Source organism: Solanum dulcamara, chromosome 7, assembly GCF_947179165.1.
Source record: "Solanum dulcamara chromosome 7, daSolDulc1.2, whole genome shotgun sequence".
NCBI lineage: Eukaryota > Viridiplantae > Streptophyta > Magnoliopsida > Solanales > Solanaceae > Solanum > Solanum dulcamara.
In genome coordinates this window covers 813364-833634 of record NC_077243.1, presented here as the reverse complement: position 1 = coordinate 833634, position 20271 = coordinate 813364, and the positions used below count along the sequence as shown (strand labels likewise).

Below are 20271 nucleotides of genomic sequence, written 5' to 3'. Positions count from 1 at the left end.
ATAAAATAATTTTTTCTTTATTATGACTATATATAACATATCAAATTAAGAAAAAGTTTTTTAAAAATATTTTGACAAGATTTCTCTTGAGTCAATTTGGGTTATATATCAATCCATTTTTAATCGGTTGAAATGGGTTAAATTGAAATGAATTAAGCTAATAAATGGGCGGGCTATTCTTAGACGGATTGGACGAGTTGGATAGATTGGATTTGATTTTGTCATCCCTAGATGCAATATTCAACTTTATTCACGCTCCAAATGTCCGGTTCAACACCTGTGGGAATGTTAGAATATCTTACATTAGTTGGGAGAACAGATTGTTGTCTCCTTTTATGATATTGGACTATAGGTGAGTTAACTTTTGAAGTTATGTTAATTAAGCTCAAGATTTGATTTTCTCTTAATAAAAAATAGTAGTGTCTTATTAATCCGTGGTCGAATTGATGCCAATCTAGAAGTCATCATTATAGACTTGGACTAAAACCAATAAAATTTATCATGACTTCCCACAATAATATTCATCAGCTTCATCCACTTTTTTTTGCCACTCTCTACACTTTCGATTATAAAAAAATTTACTTTTACAGAATTGCAAGTTGTTGAGTTTTACAGAGCTAATGGCATGTCATGGAACCCCCCCCCCCCCCTTTCAATTTTGTTTTAATAAAATAATTTTGATGTCCGAGAAGCTTCCTCGGACATTGATTATTCCACCGGATAATCTCCACCACTAAAGATATCGAATCTTGTCATCAATTCAAATTTTAGATAATTTTGTCTATCAAGACTTAAACAGATAAGAAGAAATCTCTTTTCCCAAATTAAGATTGTGATCTTCAAGATTTGCACCTACTTCATTAATTACTAGATCAGGCTTTTGGATGATTGGCCACCCTCATAATTTTTGTGCTCTTAATTTTGTCTTGTAATTAACCTAACTTATACTGGTTGTTTGAAATTCATATATAAGAATAGTACGAAAGTCGGTCTAACTTGTGAAATTTAACCATCAACAAGAAGTATGTACTTGTGTTGTACCCACGTTATTTGTCCAATGAATTAATCAGAATCAATCGCGAAATTAGTTCTTTTATTAATTTAATTACGATTATTAAGGCACTGTTTCGTCTTTTTTCTTCCTTTTTCTTTCTCCTTCACATTTGGATGGTTGTTGGAACAGTCCCGCTGTTTGACTAGAATAAATCCAGACTGAGAGTGGTTAAGGCTCAAATTGCAATGAACTTTCTTTGCTTATTAAAGGAAAAAAATATTAAAGTTGTACAGTCTGAAATGAAGATTCCCCAACAAAAAAAATAAGGATATGTTATAAAATAAACTAACTTAGCAAATTAATATGAAGAGTAATAAAATAAACTAATTTAGCAAATTAAGATGAAGAGTAATAAAATAAACTAACGTAGCAAATTAAGGCGGAGAGAATAAGAGAAAGAGAGAGACTGAGAGAAAATTTATTTCCGTGTATATCTCATTAATTCTTATATCTGATGGCTCCTTTTATAGCCAAAATCATGTACAAGTTGAGTCTTCAACTTGGAGACAACAACTAGTGGCAGCATAAAGGATGATAGTGACATCCATTAATATGCAACACTCTCCCTTGAATGTTTACGTGTAATAAAGAGATATTTTATAAGAAATAATATATATAGTTATCCTGAACACCCATAGATGTTATGCCTCGTTAAAACCTTATAATTTGAGCTAACAATCTCGCAAAAGTCATGTTGCAAGTTGATAATAAGCACATATGTGATCATCTTGTAGATGCATCTATCAAAACCATATAATATTTAAATGATTCATATGAAGGGTGAATCCCCACCTTAGTTGCTGATGGTTTATTAATTTTCTAACAGGATTTATTATTGGGTTCATAAATACATTATTGGGTTGTTACAGTCTGAAATGGAACACGTCACAAATCAGAAAGTAGGGTGGCTTTAGTGTTTATTTCGCTTAACTTTTTTTAAGTAGCTTATAAGTTGTTTTCGATTTATAAGTTGTTTTAGATAAGTTAAATCAAACAGACTCAATTATTTTTTGGAGCTTATTTTAAGCACAGAATGACTTTAAGTTGGCCAACCAAATACTCAAAAAAACTGAAAATAACTTATAAGTCAATCCAAACGAGCTTTCAATTTTGCCTATCTTTAATTTTTTTCTTTAGAACTTTAAATGATAAAAAAAATGGTGAAAATGCCTTCAACGAAAAAATAAAATAAAAAATGGCAAGACAAAACAAAATTCACAAGGAATAAGTTCGGTTAAAAATATATCACAGATTCACAGTCATAAGTTTAGTAACACAAGTAATATCTAAAACAAAGAAAATTAATTATACTCAAGACACAAGATATGCTCCAAGACATAAATTTAGTGCGTGCAATAACTTGAATAAGAAATACTCCCTCTATTTCATATTAATTGAATTTCTAGAGCTTTTTTCATTGTTCAAAATAATTGAATTATTTAAAGTTCAAGAGAAATGTTTGAATCTATTTCTATGTTTACCTTTTCCATCAATGAAGTTTTATAATTTTTTAGGAGTTAAACTACACTACTTATAAAGTTATATTCGAATAAGAGACTATTTGTATTTATGATTTCATATTTAATCATTTTTATGAGGTTGATTAAATAAAGGATAATAAAAAGAAAAATTATCTTTGAATATTTTTCTTAATATATGTACATTACCTTAGAAATTGAGGAATCACATAACTCGAGTATAGCGCTATCATTTTAAAATCACAGCTCCTATTTTTGTATAATTTTAGAACTAAGATGCACGGGTCATTAGTCAAAGTCAAGCTAAAATTTGGTTCCAAGTCTTTATACTAGAATTTAGCAGAAAGTGCACGTACCAAACTTGGAAAACTAGTGACCTTCTGCTACACATTTCTATTGTAAGTTAAAACATAGAAACTTACAACTCATTACTTGCTCTTTTCCTGGTTCATTACTATTTTTGATTTATTTATGAGATCCTGTTTAATTAAGCAAAAAATTAGACAAGAAAACGACTTTATAATTTATGACTTCTTAAATATAACATAGCATTTATGTTACCACTTCACGAACTTATTTTCTTTAACATTTATAAAGAATAAAATTATATTTGTGTGATTATTTCGCTCGAGTGCCTTATTAAGCAACAGTATTATAAAATTGCCTTTATTTGTCCAAAATCCATCTATACTTTGCATTATTTCAAATTAGTGGAGTGTGGGGTACCTCCGTTTTTTTCTTCTTTTTTTTTTTTTTGAAAAAAGGGCCATTCACACAAAGTTCTCTATTTCAGGGGGGTGTTTCGTTTTTCTCACTATGTTTTGTCTTTAAATTTTATTTTTTAATATTTTTAAGTTAAAAAAAAAGATCGAAATATCTCCCATATTAAAATAATAAATGATTTTCATAGAGCATAAAATATTATTTTGTGATATAATATTCCACAAGACGTTTTGTAATAAGAGGCATCATAAATTGTGCCATGTTGTATGTTCTCATTCCTTCTGAATTTATGCCTACTGAGACAAAAATTTAGTTTCATAACTCACAAATTATGTCATAAAAGGTATATATACGAAACTTATCCGAGCAAATTAGGTTATTGGATTCCTACATAGCTAACTTAATTTTTATGAAACTTATGTTGAATGAGATAAAAAATTTCTAAACTTATGTCGAGTAAATAAAGTTATAGATAAGAATTCATTGATCTATAAATTTTCATTAAATAAACAGTAAGATCAAAAATTAAACATCATCATATTTTAAAAAAAAAATTATAAATCATCCCAAAATAAGAGCGCCAACAAAAAAAATTACTTACTCCTATTTCTTTCTTTTTTTCGTGGGCTACCTTATGTTATTATTCCAAGTTGTTCCACATCCTGTTGCAAGGTAATAAGGAGGAAATAAGAAAAAGTTTGTTGGAAGACCAAAGGCAACTGAAGCAAAGTTTCTAAGAAATTATTAGTTATATTTTTGAATACAGAAGTCCACTCTCCCCATTAAAGAAATGATCGATGACAGATTATGAAGTAATCAAAAATAATATATAAAAATGACTACTAAATATATATTGACTCACTAAATTATTCATGTAGTAACGATCATCTCTCCATTATTACTATAAATATAGCTTTCGTGAAGCCATAGACTCCACAATCGAAACAATTAACAATTACAATCACTATCACTCCTCTTCCCCACTACCAAAAGTACAAACAACACAATGGAAGGTACTACCTGGACTGCAACTGCTGCAGTATTTCTTGGTACTCTATTTCTTTTGTTCCTCTCGAAATATCTTCGCCAGAGGAAACTCAATTTACCTCCAGGCCCAAAACCATGGCCGATCATCGGAAATTTAAACCTTATTGGTAACCTTCCTCACCGTTCCATCCACGAACTCTCCGTCAAGTACGGACCCATTATGCAACTACAATTCGGGTCTTTCCCCGTCGTAGTTGGCTCCTCCGTCGAAATGGCCAAAATTTTCCTCAAATCCATGGATATCAACTTTGTAGGCCGGCCGAAAACCGCCGCCGGAAAGTACACTACGTATAACTATTCCGATATCACCTGGTCCCCGTACGGATCTTATTGGCGCCAGGCACGTAGAATGTGCCTGATGGAATTGTTCAGCGCGAAACGGCTCGATTCGTACGAGTATATTCGGGCAGAGGAACTCCATTCTATTCTCCATAATTTGAACAAATTATCAGGGAAAGCGATTCTGCTGAAAGATTATTTGACGACTCTGAGTTTAAATGTTATTAGCAGGATGGTACTGGGGAAGAGATACTTGGACGAATCCGAAAACTCGATTGTGACTCCTGAAGAATTTAAAAAGATGTTGGATGAATTGTTCTTGCTCAATGGAGTCCTTAATATTGGAGATTCAATCCCCTGGATTGATTTCATGGACTTTCAAGGTTATATTAAGAGGATGAAAGTTGTGAGCAAGAAATTCGATAAGTTTTTGGAGCATGTACTTGATGAGCATAACGTGAGGAGGAACGCAGCGGAAAATTACGTTGCTCAGGACATGGTTGATGTTCTATTGCAGCTTGCTGATGATCCAACACTGGAGATTAAGCTCGAGAGACATGGAGTCAAAGCATTCACTCAGGTATTTACTTTATTTTATACCGATGTATATAACTTAAACAAAAATAAAAATTTGGAGTAACTTATGCATAAACGTTAAAAGGGTACATAGTTAACGTTAATTTTCTCCATTAACCAATAACCACACACTGAATCCCTACTTCTCTGCCCCACTCAGAGTGATTGTAAATTCCTCCACTCTATTAGTATGGACAGTGACAAAATATTGTGGAACTTTTTGGTGGACCCAAAATTTAGTTATTATTATTTTTCAACAAGAAAAATAATGCACTCGTAATAATTGAACTGTATCAATGATAATATTATAGAAATGATATCAGATCCACTTTCTGTCGAAGCAAAACGGACAATGTAAGTGAGTCCAACTGTAGATATATTACAAGAAAAAAAATAGAAATTAGAAAGTCTCTATTAAGGAAAAGCAGAAATCAACTACAAATAAATTACTGTATGTAGCTAAATAATAAAATCCGCATCTAATTCTATTTAGCAACATATTATAAGAAAATAATTCTAATCTACGAACTATTTTGTTAAATAGATTAGTGATTTGTATTTGTTTCTTATGGTCGGTTATAGTTGATGACCAGAGTAAAATGTGTAAATTGTACAATCAGGACTTGTTGGCTGGTGGAACTGAGAGTTCAGCAGTGACAGTGGAATGGGCAATTTCAGAGCTGTTAAAGAAGCCAGAGATTTTCAAAAAAGCTACAGAGGAATTGGACCGAGTAATAGGCCAAAACAGATGGGTACAAGAAAAAGACATCCCGAATCTTCCTTACATTGAGGCAATTGCGAAAGAGACTATGCGACTGCACCCCGTGGCACCAATGTTGGTGCCACGTGAGTGTCGGGAAGACTGCAAGGTAGCTGGCTACGACGTTCCAAAAGGAACCAGAGTCCTGGTGAGCGTATGGACTATCGGAAGGGATCCTACATTGTGGGACGAGCCTGAAGCTTTCAAGCCCGAGAGGTTCCTAGACAAGTCTATCGATGTCAAAGGACATGATTTCGAGCTTTTGCCATTTGGAGCTGGGAGAAGGATGTGTCCAGGCTACAGTTTGGGGCTTAAGGTGATTCAAGCTAGTTTAGCTAATCTTCTACATGGGTTTAAATGGTCATTGCCTGATAATATGACTCCTGAGGAACTCAACATGGACGAAATTTTTGGGCTCTCAACACCCAAAAAGTTACCGCTTTCTACTGTGATTGAGCCAAGGCTTCCATCAAAACTTTACTCTGTTTAATTCGGCACTGTTTGTCTTTTTGAATTGGTGCGCGCTGTCTTTTGTAATATTGTATCTTTTTCTTTGCTTGAAAGTGGTTTGTAGTGAACTCAAAAGTATGTATGTCACAAGGATGCTTTCAGAATAATTAATGTTAGAGCAGAGCTTATGTTGTAAGTTGGAACAATTGCACATCTTAAACTTAAATCCATTAATGGTAAAAATCTTATCATTGGTGTATGTTTTCTCAATTGTTTCAAAAATAATTCATCACATTTTATTCTCCTTACAGAATTTTGGTTATACGAATCCCCTATATCCGGTTTGCTCTATACTGACCCATGTCATTTCAATACCCATAGATGAGGGGTCATTTAATTTTTTTCACTATAAAAATCAATGTTTTGTATGTAAAATTTGTAGTATTGTCTTTATTTTTTTTCACTATAGCAATCACATCCTTTTTAGAATCGATTTTACAATTTATATTATACATTCTCCATCATAATATTTTGCATTAATTATTTTTTTTAAAAAAAAATAGATGTTATTATATAAAGGTTTAACTGCAATAGAAAGTAGAAACTATCCACACACCTAAGTCAGAAATGATAACCTTATAATATGCCTCACTTAGGCATCATTTGTTTGTACTTAATGGAGGTCTGAATCTGAATAATTTCGGACATTAGACCATTAAATGCATTTATTTTCATTAAGATTTAAAATACTTAATTGATATGAATAGGTCTTAATCATTAAGATCTGGAACAATCTTAACATTCTCAGTGGCGAAACCACCTTGAGGTTAGGGGGTTCATCTGAACCCTCTTCGACAGAAATCATACTATTTATATATGGTTAAAATATTTTTTTTTATGTATATATATAGTAGATGTCGAACCCCCTTCAACTAGTTCGTGTTTCTACTTCTTCAGATTTTGAACCCCTTAGTCAAAATCCTGACTCCGCGACTAAGAATTCTCATGTGAGTAATATTCACCATCATCGACAGTCACTGCAACTAACCGCTTCATTCATCACAACCATCACCATCACCATCACCACGACCATTACCATCATTTACCACCAACCACCTCTGTCATCCAACCACCATTATTGCTAACCATTATTGTCAGTTGCTACCACATTTATCTCCTTTATCATTATAATTGTATCAATTACACCACCACCCCTATTTATATAGTTGCCACTACATTCAACCATCACTACCACTATTATAGACAATTTCTACTATCAACAAATTTTGTAACCTCAACTAGCACCATCGCTAATGACCACCATATATTCTTCGATCACCATCACCATCACTACCACTACTACTTGTCACTACCACCATTGTGATCAATTTATACTACCAATAACTTCCATCATCATAACTAGTACCGCCACCTACTACCCCAAACACATTACAACCACCACACATTCCTAGGTCACCATTATCAACATCACCAACTACTAACATCTACCAACTTCACCATTACAACCCATCAACACCACTACCAATCACCACCATTAGGACAACCACCACAACACCAATTACCTCCATTACCACAACCATCACTAGCAAGCATAAATATTTTATTTTTTTATCCAATAATAATTTTATTTTATTAATTTTTTTTAATATTTAATTTGGACAAGTTCTACATCAGCCTATGAGTGCATTAGTTGTTAAAGTGTGAAACTACACTAAATGAAGGTCATTATTAAAACGCGCAGGACTACCGGCAAAAAACTGATCTTTATTCGACAATGTACAAAACAACCAAACTAACTTCAAGTTCCTAATTCTTCCCACTTTTGAACAAATAAAATGATAGCCAAAATACAATCAAAATGCACTACTTCATCCAAACACTGCCACAACAAAAACTGCATCTCAGTAGATATAAACTGAAGATACTAAAACGACGTTGGTTATCACCCTCCCTCCCTAAAAGTCCCAACCCACCTGCAGATTAAAGGCACATACAGAACTAACTGAAAATCATTTAAATGTTAAAAGTAGACGGGACCAGAAAGCAACTCAAAGGCACTGTAAAAAAAATCCCTCAAGGGGCTGTAAAAATAAATACATTTACACAAAAACGCCTTCAGCAGCCTTCACCGTCGTGAGCAGCAAAATTGTGTGATAATTTAACATTTTCATATCAAGAAACTGCTTCCTCAAATTTACACCTACCAAATGAGAGCATAAAACAGATTACAACATAAAATATGAATAGGAGTTCCAAGTTCACCAATGTAAGCATTCTATTTGCCCATACCTCGCTGTCCATGAGACTCAACGAATAATATGTACAGAAAAGAACCCTGCAAAATCAAAAATAACAATATTATAAAAGAGAGTTGTGCAGAACAAGAACGTGACGCTATTAAATATGATTGGCATATACATTGGGACACATACCTGTTGACAAAATTATTTAACCAGGACAACTGGTTACAACAAGAAGCAAATAGGCAACAATAAAGTAGTTGATCTCATCGTAAGGAAATGCTATCTAAACACCAAGCTTCCATTCTGTTGACATCTCAAATTTTCAATAAGTGACTGGTAGAATGATTTCAGCGCTTTAACATCGCTGCCCTGCTAATAAAAGCACAGAACAATACAAGGAAAAGTCAGTAAAATCAGGTAATCCACTTATAATTCTTTCTGTTGGCATGTAAATACCAACGGCGGTTTTATTCATAACCCCCCACCCGCCCCCCTTCAAAAAACAGGAGGATTCCGAAACTGTGTGTTCTCTACTTTCTCCAGTTCTTCAACCAGTGTTTCCAAACAAATGGTCCTGTCCCCATCCTTACTAAAATTTAATTCAGCACGTCAAACAAAAAAGTAGAATACCTGCAATTTCTGACAATACTGCTCAGCCAAATCTTGAGGGCAATGAGCACTTTGGAAGCTTTTTGATACAAAATGAACAAGAAAATCATTGCCAAATTTCTCAAACATGACCTTCTGAGCCAATACAATCTCGCCAAAAAGAACAAGCTGCCATGGTAATCAAAAAAGTAAAGGGAGATCAACTATGCAACCCAGGAATATCACTCTTGCAATCATATTACTATAGCACACATCAAGTATGATTTTGCAGATCTAGAAAATGAGGCAATCCGACAGAGCAAATAAATTCCAGCAGCAGGAAGAAACAGAAGGACATACTCGATTTGTCCATCAAATGCAAGTTACAGAAGGAAAAGGCCACAAATGTGCCAAAATTATATCAGCCACATGAGAACGATAATTCACAGTAACAGCAACATATTCATATCAAAGCACTGTGTGCCGACATTGTTATGCCATAACCAATAACATACAGGGTTGATAATGTTAGTTAGACTAGTCAATACACCAACTTACCGTATTTGCATCACGGAACTCAAAGGATTTGTCAAGGACACTGTACATACAACAGTTTGTTGCAAAGGCCTCCATCACAAAACTTCGGAAACCAGGCACCTGGAACAGAGAAGACATTTTTCATATCAATAAGCACAATTGATCTTTATTGCTGCAGTGAAGCGCAAAGACAGTTCACCTTTTCTTCACCATAAGGACTCGCGCACCAGTCTTTGATTAGTCTTATAAATATCTGTACACATGCCTGAATAAGAAGGTAAAGAAACAAGTTCCAATAAGTGGGATATAACATGTTTTTGTGAAGCTCCTGTAGACTAATGCTAAACTACCTTACGAACAAGGATATCCTTGTGATTACAGGATGCATGTAATATCAGCTGCATCATCGGATCCAAGTAAGCCCTACTTTTGGAGGAAAGAAAAACTGATGACAGATCATGTGTAGCAATCACGTGAAGAAAAGTGTAAAACGTCCTCTGAAGTTCCTGTAGCTCACGGATTTCCTGAGATGACAAACAGCTATCATGAAAGGACAGTAAAGAAAACCATAAAAAGAAGCATCCTCAGTTCCAAATGCAAATACAAATTCACGATATACATATTATGGTAATAACCCAACAAGGATTATGATCTACACAATTTGAGCCTTTCAGATATTTCTTAAACACTGATCTTATCCTTCAACAAAATGAGGGCATACGCTGACCAATCTAATCTGAATGAAGGAACAACAACAATGCCAATGGCAAGAAACCACGGATGAAGAATCCCAACGAATCTGATAGAGCTCAATCGCACCAACAGTCATCCGTAGTGATAGAAATGGCAAGCAGGACAAATAAGGAAGTTTCCATAAGATAACCATGAACGTAAGGTAGCAAGGGATTACTAGGAGTTGAAGATAGATGAGGAGCACGGAAAAGAGGGACATGCAAAGGCAAAACAATCAGTGCATAGGAAACAGGGACATAACAAGGGCAGAAAAATTGGTACTACCATGCTTGAAAAATCAGCATAAACCAAAATTAATGAATATCAAATGAGCTGGGAACTGACTGAACTATGCATGTGGGAGTTCTTGTTTGACGGCTGGATGTGTGAGCTTTGGTCTTGGACATGGTAATGTTTGCGAAAATCAACTATTAAGGTCCATATGCTAGAAAATTACTGCAGTTTTGAGAGTTCTCATTGGGTTGGTAGCAATTAATTAGCCTTAGTATCTTGGGGAAAAAAACTTGCTAATAAATATCACCTTCCCTCTCCCTCTTCTCCACATGCAAGCCAGAGAAAAGAGTGCAGTCCATATACAACAGGGCAAGGATGGGCATGAGCTATTAAAGAGTTGCCACATTTTTCCATATACAATAGGGCAAGGATGGGCATGAGCAATTAAAGAGTTACCACATCTTACTCTCTAGGTATTTATGATGGCAATTCTCTACATGCAAAGGATGGGGGTTTACATACCTCTGTATTGCTTCCAGGACCTGTAGGAAAAGCATCTCTCGGGAGGATATTAAATACTCTGCTAGCAATAGCAGGGTAAACTTCCTCCAGAATGTCTTGAACTCCAGTGTTAAATTTGCAGATCAGTTGATTAAGCAATAGCAAAAAGCCTGCCAGTTCTTTCGGCTGCATTGAGAAACAAAAGAAAGTTATTCTCATGAAGACATCGATCGTTGATGGGAAATGAACACCACTCATATGCTTCTCTGAACAATCTCTTAAATACCACGATATTAAACATGTTAACATAAGTTTTAGATTGACATCAATATATCAAAATCATTTGTATAATATTTGTAACAAATGAAAGTTTTTGCCAACATAGTTTTGCATTGTTTCCAAAATTCATAGTGTTGATTTTTTATGAATCTCATCTGTATGCATCTCAATAATGTTGTACTCGTTGATTAAATACCATGCTAACCATTTATAAGTTTTTAACCTTCCCAACATTTCCCAAGCTTGCCTCTGATTTAGATTGAGAAATTCGGTAAAGAGTTGTTGACCATAACCAAGAAATTACGCAATTCTACCAAAAAAAAAAGTTTGATGACCACAATTCTACCAAATTAAAACCTTGCAGTATCTTAAAATGCTTGCTAAGAAAATTAATGAAAATTTTATGCATAAAATAAAGAAGGATCAACACATGATGCTCATTAACCTACAAAAAAGTGTGCAATAAAGTGCTACAAAAAGTCCTGTGTGCAGGAGAATGGAAATGTACTAACATTAAAAAATCAGAAAGGATAAATACAAATTAGCAGTCACTATGCGAGAACAGTATCAGGAGATACAAAGGATTTCAGCAAAAGTCTATAACAGTGAGTTTACACTGTGAATCTACCTCAGTAGTGCTTGTTTACAATAATCGTGAATGAGGTCTCATGGCGTATGCTATTTGTAGATGACAGGTGTGTTTGGTATGAAGAAAAATGTTTTCCTCGAAAGTGTTTTCTTACTTATTGAGGTGAAATTGAATGGGACTGTGATATATGCTCCACACTACTTTCCTATTAGTAGTCATGTTTTTCTTCAATGCCATTTTTTCTTTCCATTACTACTTTGATTTGCTTCACTTGAGGCGAGGGTCTTCCGGAAACAGCCTCTCTACCTCCACGAGGTAGAGGTAAAGTCTATGAACACTCTACCCTCCCCAAACTACAAGAGTGTGATTTCAATGGGTATGTTGTTGTTGTAATAGAGTTTAGAACATTGCACAACTTAGCCTAAAATACATACATCAGAAGCGAAACACATTGCATTTGTCAACATTTATCTTTTCTCAAAGAAAAATGCAAAGCAATGGTCAATGGTTTGCTTCTCAAACTATGAGCCAGAAGACACAGAATTAAGATTGTTATGGCCGATATCAAATTTAATCTTGCAACACATAGGTCCAAATAGCAATACATAATGAGATTTATTGGTAGGGCACGCGATGTGGATCAAATGAAGTGCATTAAGGACGAGCATGGAAAAGTATTGGTAGAGGAGACCCTCATTAAACAAAGATGGCAGTCGTACTTCCATAAACTCTTGAATGAAGAAGGGGACAGAGAGATTGTGTTGGGAGATTTGGAACATACAGAATGGCTTCACGATTTGGGGTGTTTCAGGAGTATTATGGTCGAAGAGGTTAAGGGTGTTGTGCATAGGATTCGCTGGGGGAGAGCGACCGGACCTGACGAGATTGCTGGGGAATTTTGGAAGAGCGCGAGCTCGATAGGTTTGGAGTGGTTGACTAGGTTTGGAGTGGTTGACTAGGTTATTTAATGTCATCTTTAAGACGGCAACGATGCCCGAAGAATGGAGGTCGAGCATAATGATCCCTCTATACAAAAACAAGGGGGATATCCAGAGCTGCAATAACTATAGAGGTATCAAGCTTCTAAGCCATACTATGAAAGTGTGGGAAAGATTGGTAGAGATGAGGGTTAGGAGAGGCGTGTCTATTTCAGAGAACCAGTTCGGATTTATGCCGGGACGCTCAACTACAGAAGCCATCCATCTTATGAGGAGACTGGTGGAGCAGTATAGGGAGAGGAAGAGGTACTTGCATATGGTATTCATCGATCTAGAAAAGGCTTACGATAAAGTTCCACAAGAGATACTATGGAGATGTTTGGAGGCTAAAGGTGTACCTGTGGCGTACATTAGGGTGATCAAGGACATGTATGAGGGTACCAAAACCAGGGTAAGGAAAGTAGGAGGGGACTCAAAGCACTTTCCAGTTGTGATGGAGTTGCATCAAGGATCAGCCCTTAGTCCGTTTTTATTTGCCTTGGTGATGGATGGATTGACGCGACAAATTCAAGGTGAGGTGCCATGGTGTATGCTTTTCGCGGATGACATAGTCCTGATCGATGAGACTCATAGTGGAGTTAACGCTAAGCTGGAGGATTGGAGACATACCTTGGAGTCTAAAAGGTTTAAGCTGAGTGAGACCAAGACAGAGTACTTACAATGCAAGTTCAGTGAGACACCTCAGAAGGTTGGCGCGGAAGTTAGGCTTGGTGACCAGGCCATCCAAAATAAAAGTAGTTTCAAGTACCTTGGGTCTATCATGCAAGGCAGCAAGGAGATTGACTAGGATGTCACACATCGTATTGGGGCAGGGTGGATGCAATGGAGGCTCGCTTCCGGTGTGCTATGTGACAAGAAGGTGTCACCGCAACTTAAGGACAAGTTCTACAAAGTGGTGGTAAGACCGGCTATGTTATATGGGGCGGAGTGTTGGCCAGTTAAGGTCTCTCACGTTCAAAAGATGAAAGTAGCCGAGATGAAAATGTTGAGATGGATGTGTGGGCATACCAGGAGTGACACGATTAGAAATGAGGCTATTCGGGACAAGGTAGGAGTGGCCTCTGTGGAAGACAAGATGCGGGAAATGTGACTGAGATGGTTTGGGCATGTGAAGAGGAGAGACACAGATGCCCCAATGCGGAGGTGTGAGAGGTTGGCCATGAATGATTTTAGAAGAGGTAGGGTAGGCCTAAGAAATATTGGGGAGAGGTGATTAGACAGGACATGGCGCAGTTACAACTTAACGAGGACATGACCTTAGATAGGAGGGTGTGGAGGACCCATATTAGGGTAGAAGGCTAGTACATAGTCTCGTTATTCTTCTGTATTAGTAAGCGCATTAGCGCACTATAATTTCTTGTGCTCTGACTTCTGTTATTATCTTTCTATTACTTTTTATACTTTGATTACTCTATTTTATCTGTGTCGCCTTCGTTATTTGCGTTATTCGTTATTTGCTTTCCCATATCGCTTTGAACTTCCTAGCCTTATCTAACCTCTTTTTATGCTTCTTTTGAGCCGAGGGTCTCTCGAAAATAGCCTTCCTACCTTAGTAGGAGTAAGGTCTGCGTACACTTTACCCTCCCCAGACCCCACGTTGTGGAATTTCACTGGGATGTTGTTGTTGTTGTTGTAATGAGATTTAAATCGCATTACACTTTCCAAATATGATTTGACATTGGTTTAAATGTATAATAATGACTTCACCTCACTTTCAGCTAGCAATTGCTCCAGTGCCTTTGGTAGATATGGAAATACAGATGATCCTAGTATGTCCACCATGCGGTGAATGAATGATGTGACCTAGAATAACATTGTCAGAAAAAGGAATTGCATCGCCAAAGGTGCAACAAATAGAACCAAAATAATAAGAAATTAAATACATACCTTGCACCGCAGAGGTTCTATCTTTGGATATATGATAAGAATACGTAGGAGGACATCCAACGTCTGGATGAAAAAGAAATCAACATGATAAGAATTGATGGAGAAAAGTAATACTTGGATTAAGGCATTATTTGACCACAAAAAATCACAATCTGTCTCCTAAAATGGGTGCAACAGAAAAACAAATAGTGCAAAAAATGAAAGGGGGATAACGACACACTTTTTCATTCACTTATTTCTGAGAACAAAGTCAAGCACCAAGAATCCATTAAAGTAAGACACCTAAACCAGATACCAGCCTCCTTAAATAGTGACACTATCAAAAGGAGAATATTCAGGATTGCTTCGAATTGTAACAATATACAAAATAATTGACATGCATACTGATAATCAAGTGTGCCACAATGTATTGCTATCAGTAGTTGGTAAGCTCAAACAGATTAAAACACGAGGTGGAGTTTAGAATTAATGTAAAAGAGCAAGAGAAAACTCAAGCACCAATCAACCAACCTGTTTAAACATGAGACCAATAGCAGGACGACTGGCAGTTACAAGACGCTCGCTAAAACCCTGGCATGCAGAAACATTGTGGTAAGGGTAGGCGGAATAGGCTACAAATGCTGAATCAATCACCAGTGCTATAAAAATGAGATGGCAGTAAGCTCAGCAAAAAGACAGAAATCCCAAGAAAAAAATTGCTTAAAGACAGATATCATATTGCTGAATATATATTGATAATTTCTAGCACTTTTTATTTTTAATTTTATTTGGTATAATGTTGTGGATTCATATAGCCAATCCAAACTTATCAAGGACAGAGGGACTGAGGCGTAGGCGTTGTTCTGCATAATGTTGGCTGAGATGAATTTAAATGTAGAAATATGTTAAGTGAGGATTCATATAACCGACCCCAACTTGTTTGGGACTGAGGCATAATTGTTGTTATCAGGTATGGTATTACTTAGGTAATTCTAAATATGCTGGATTGGGAGCAGTGAAAGATTGCATCTTAACGGCAGACATTATGAAGGGAGGTGAATAATCGTGAGTTGCTTATGTAAGGAGTTTGGAGAGGACGGTGACCACATTTTGCATTGCAGCTTTACATCAAATATGGAACTTGGATTTCTCTTTGTTTAACATTTCACTGGCTTTTCAAAATCTAACGGTGAAGCACTGTCGAGTAGCATGCTATATAAGATTGGCACAGAAAGAGGAGCATCTTGAAACGCAAGAATGTGTCTTTATGTGGGTTATTTGGTATAAAAGAAATAGAGATGTCTATAGAAATGAAATATATGTAACCAGTACCAGAAGATCTTTTTGTTGTTGTTTTCTGTCATACTTTGGGAGCAAAGGATAATCCCAAACATTTGGGATTGAACTGCACACCAACTTCTTACATACTTTTGACACCGCATTTTTGTGCTATTGATGAAATAATTTGATGTAAAAGGATAAAAAATTATAAGAAGATGTAGTAAGTTTGATAGCACAAGTACAAACCTTGCTCAGAGCATTAATGGCCATAATTATCTGCTGGATATTTGTGATCTTTGCTGGAGACTCTTCAGGATTCTGGGCTTTGGCATTTAAGAGCAAAGCCTCAACCTGTTAAAAGTATCTAAAGTTAGTTCATCCAATTAATGGAAGCAAGTGTCCAGAAATACTCACATTCCATATTAAACATGCAACCATACAATACGAGCACCATATTTTCCATTCAAATGCATACATGCATCAATCGAGCTAATCAAAACATCCAAAGAAAAGTCAATTTACAGTCATTTGGCTAACGAAATAACCTGCTGACAAAGAGGAGTAAGCAAGGCGGTTAGGTACTCAGATTGCTTTTCAAGTGGTACATCTTCCATTCCAATTAATAAGCCAATCGCCTACAACATGACACGAATGTGAGTTAGGATGTAGGCCAGCAAGTCGAAAAAAACTCTGATGCACATGTCCTGAGACCATGACTGAAGATGTACCTCAAAAATGTGACTGCCATCTTCACAACCTGAAAGCTCCTTGGAGGCAGCATAAATTGTTGTGAATTGAGCAACTGTATCTTGCAAACTCTGAATGAACATATCAAGTGAGGAGTTCAGAAACAGAATCCAAAGAAAATGAGATCTTTCCCATAGACAGAAACTTGGGAGATGAAATGGGGCAAGGGAGTGGGAAAATCAATACCTGCAGAATAGTCTCTATGTAGGGTACAAGTTTTGCTTTGAGCAGCTTCACAATCCTCATGAAAAGATAACTTGCCCTTCGACTCACATTGCTATTTGGATGATGTATGCCTCTTTCATCAAGAAAGGCACTCAAAACTAAGGGTATGTATTGTGTATTCTCCTGAAAAAATTTCATATACCTCGTTACTGTTTCCAAGTAGATAAGTGCAACAAGCCTGTTGTTGTGGCAAGGAAACTTTGTCGACAAAAGCATTGGTATTAGTTCTCCCAAGAGACCATTTCCTGTTTTCATGGTTTCATCACTAAGTGATTCCCCAAAGGCATATAGAAGAGAGAGTGCATCTTCTATCTCCTCAACATCCACATCCCCATTAGATGCAACAGCACTAGCTAAGGAGTTCCTGATGAAAATCTGAGTTGCATCAGGTGCTACACGGCCCACACTCCGAAGTAGAACAAACAAGTCTTTCCTGAAATCAGCCATCCGATCTTCCTCTTCCTTTCCTGTTTTGTCCAACACATCGAGGTTATTGCGATATGCAGGGTCAAATCGGATCTGAGACCGAATAACATCCAGTATCTGACCTACATGAAGTGACTGTGTCTCGGTCAATGGAGCCAGACTCTTCAATGTGCCAACATAACCAGAGAGGAACTGCACAATACTGAAGGTTTCATCAATTTCACAATTTTGCATTACATAGAAAACAGAGGGCAAAACCTCATTCAATAGTTCAGTTGAGACAGCTTTCCCATCCTCAGAGTTCAAACGCTTCGAACACTCCAAAACCTCAGTTGAATATCCAGTAAGCAAAGAAGCAACACTTGATACCAACTCAGAGTCATTATCCTCTGCTACCAAACCAAAAACCTTTCTAATCTGAAGGCTCTGCAAAAGAGCGAGTTTTGCTTTCGGATCCATGCGCTTAGCAGCAACAGCGTGGATGCAACCAGCAGCAGCACCTCTGAGTTGATCAGGAAAACCACTCACCAGCATCAACTCAAATAACAATCCAACAAACGCATCATTTGCTATCAAACCTATGTCAATCCACGAAACATACCTCCTCATAGAATCTAACACACTACAACACAAATCCGGATCGGAATTCCTGTACATTAACAGGATATCATACCAAGCCCTGACAACCTGAGAAATACACTGCTGCCTCATCGCGTCCTTAATTTGCCCAGCGATAGCCACCTCCTCTTGGCTTCTCGGATAGTCCAAGCTAATTACTTCCTCATCCAATGCATTGAGAACTCGACAAAACATATCAATAACCACAACACCTTTACTAAGATTTGATAAAAAATCAACAAATACTGAGGGCCATATCATTGGATACTCGAAACAAATTAAAGTTACCATAACCTGAGCAAGCTTATTCTTTATGAAAGCTGGACCATCCAAAACTCTTACCAAATTCTTATCATCAGTGCTCTCATAACAAGCCAATGAAAAGACAGATTTCCGGATAAAGGATTTCTCCTCTGGACCCATTGATGAATACCGGACCCGAAGAACCTCGTGCAGACACTGTAAGCACCAGAACTGAACTTGAACCAGTTTAGAGAAGCATAAACGCTCAATACATATACTACAAATTGATGGGGTTTCTTTAAATTGTTGGCAATAGCCAACTGCTTGTGCTTTAAGAGCAGAATCAATTGCCCCAGATTCATCAAAACTTATAAGTATTGCCTTTTCAAGATCATCCATAACTGTTCCTTAAACCCCTAAACCCTAATAAAACCTCAACGAATGATCAGATTTTTGAATGAGAAAATATCCAAAACTCCTCCTTGTGAATCTGAATAATAACTTAATAATGAATTTGATTAGATACTTAAGAGGTTATTAACAGAGATCTTTTCGGGCTTACCTCAAAATTTAATGGTGGGCAATCAGAAGATATGTGATTAGAATGAGATAATAGAACTAGGGTTCGGGAATGAGCAATGGAGTAACACTTACGGCCCCGGATTAGGGTTTCTTAATCAAAATCACTGAGAGATTTTTCTGAATTTTTTTTAAATTTATATAAAAATAAAAGACTGCGAAGGAGCAGAGACTGTGGAGCCTTGGTTAAGGAGGTTGAGGAAGAAGGAGAAAGACGGAGGCTTTTGTCAGATCTCTCTTTATATACTTCCTTGTCTTGCCTATCAACTCTTTTTCTCTTACCTATTTATTTTCCTAATGTGTTTTGGTTTTTAAATTTGATGTTTTTGAAATTATATTCTTATATTAGGGTATAATTAAATTAAAATTCGCCCGAAAAAAAATTGCATTGGCGTTTGACTGAATTCGAGGTTCCAATCAAATTTAAAAGTCAGGTGAAAAGGTTTTGCATTGAAATTTGACTAATTTGAATTTACACGAAAAAATTCATATTAGGGATAAAAACCTCTTAACAAAAATGACTTTATAATCCAAACTCGAATTCGAAGAACCTAAAATCTAAGGTTAAGAAATAAAGTGCTTACCAATTACCACTTCGTTACAATACTATTAGTTAATGAAAGAGTAAGTTTCCGCTTTATTGTTAGAAAGTCAGAATTTGTTGGAGAATTTATTCTAGACTAGTTTGTCAGTCTTAGATCTATCTTACTTTTATTTTTTTATCTCTTCCGCGAATCGGTAAATATAAAGTAGAATGAATCCAAGTTAATTGATTCAACCACTAATCAAAATGATATACCATATTTATAGTTCAGTTCTTCAACAAGTTTAGTGATAAATATAACGGCTTGACTTCTATACCCTACATGTGAATGCTCTTATCTCTCTATCACGCAAATAAATCACTCGTCAAAAACGTAACCAAAATAAAATGAAGGAATAATTCAATTTTCCTTACACTAAACTTGTTGAAAAACTGAAATATAAATATGGTATATCATTTTGCTTAGTGGTTGAATCAATTATCTTGGATTCATTCTACTTCATATTGGGTTGACTTCTATTCATTCTACTTCATATTTTGTGATTGAATAAATACAACGGCTTGACTTCTATACCCTACGAATGAATGCTCTTATCTCTTTATCCCGTGAATAAATCACCCGTAAAAAAAAAAAAAAGAATAATTCAATTTTC

General features: G+C 36.1%; 2 protein-coding genes across 3 annotated transcripts; one reads left to right on the top strand and one right to left on the bottom strand.

Moving 5' to 3' along the window:
• Positions 1 to 4089: 4089 nt before the first annotated feature.
• On the top strand, positions 4090 to 6659 carry LOC129895705 (trimethyltridecatetraene synthase-like). The gene is made up of 2 exons (XM_055971454.1): positions 4090 to 5161; positions 5778 to 6659. The coding sequence occupies exons 1-2, from the start codon at positions 4262 to 4264 to the stop codon at positions 6405 to 6407; spliced, it is 1530 nt and encodes a 509-aa protein (XP_055827429.1). The 5' UTR covers positions 4090 to 4261; the 3' UTR covers positions 6408 to 6659.
• Positions 6660 to 8185: 1526 nt separating this feature from the next.
• LOC129894233 (exportin-T) lies at positions 8186 to 19301 on the bottom strand. 2 transcript variants are annotated; one of them, XM_055969817.1, is made up of 15 exons: positions 17170 to 19301; positions 16965 to 17054; positions 16782 to 16871; positions 16483 to 16587; positions 15487 to 15546; positions 14977 to 15039; positions 14797 to 14892; positions 11245 to 11409; positions 10107 to 10280; positions 9956 to 10021; positions 9778 to 9876; positions 9262 to 9408; positions 8821 to 9003; positions 8678 to 8723; positions 8186 to 8588 (listed from the first exon to the last, which is right to left on the bottom strand). In XM_055969817.1, the coding sequence occupies exons 1-13, from the start codon at positions 18892 to 18894 to the stop codon at positions 8911 to 8913; spliced, it is 2973 nt and encodes a 990-aa protein (XP_055825792.1). In that variant the 5' UTR covers positions 18895 to 19301; the 3' UTR covers positions 8186 to 8588; positions 8678 to 8723; positions 8821 to 8910. The 2 variants fall into 2 exon arrangements, with proteins under 2 accessions (XP_055825792.1, XP_055825793.1); XM_055969818.1 differs by having other exon boundaries at positions 8821 to 9000.
• Positions 19302 to 20271: the final 970 nt, after the last annotated feature.